At 41.9% G+C, this 291-nt stretch overlaps 1 protein-coding gene across 1 annotated transcript in view; it reads left to right on the forward strand.

Annotated features, from left to right (window-relative positions):
* Positions 1 to 256: 256 nt before the first annotated feature.
* The window catches only part of LOC102034041 (histone PARylation factor 1), a 9,937-nt gene continuing 9,902 nt past the window's right edge, over positions 257 to 291 (forward strand). The window contains exon 1 of the mRNA XM_031066778.1: positions 257 to 262. Within this exon, the coding sequence (XP_030922638.1) occupies positions 257 to 262 (6 nt within the window). The remainder of the gene's footprint in view (positions 263 to 291) is intronic.

The following is a 291-nucleotide window of genomic DNA, read 5'->3' on the forward strand; positions in this document are numbered from 1 at the left end:
GATGCTGTTTTCAGAAGATTAGGGTATTGGGCCTTTTTTTTTTTGTTTTTTAGTTTGTACTGAAAACCTGTAATGCTTCCTCTCTTATGCTTTAGCTCTGAAGGAGATGATTACGTTTCAGGTCATCTCTTCCTCTGTGTGATCCCAATACACCACCCTAGCCCATATTACAGGAATTTAAACGTATATGTAAGCAGGATTGTAAAAAATCAGCCTCCAAAGCGTATCTATGCGATGTATGTACCGCTGAGGGAACATGGCGGTGAGTTCCCGACTTGTCTCCAGCACCAG

Source organism: Geospiza fortis, unplaced genomic scaffold (assembly GCF_000277835.1).
Source record: "Geospiza fortis unplaced genomic scaffold, GeoFor_1.0 scaffold40, whole genome shotgun sequence".
In the NCBI taxonomy this organism is placed as follows: Eukaryota; Metazoa; Chordata; class Aves; order Passeriformes; family Thraupidae; genus Geospiza; species Geospiza fortis.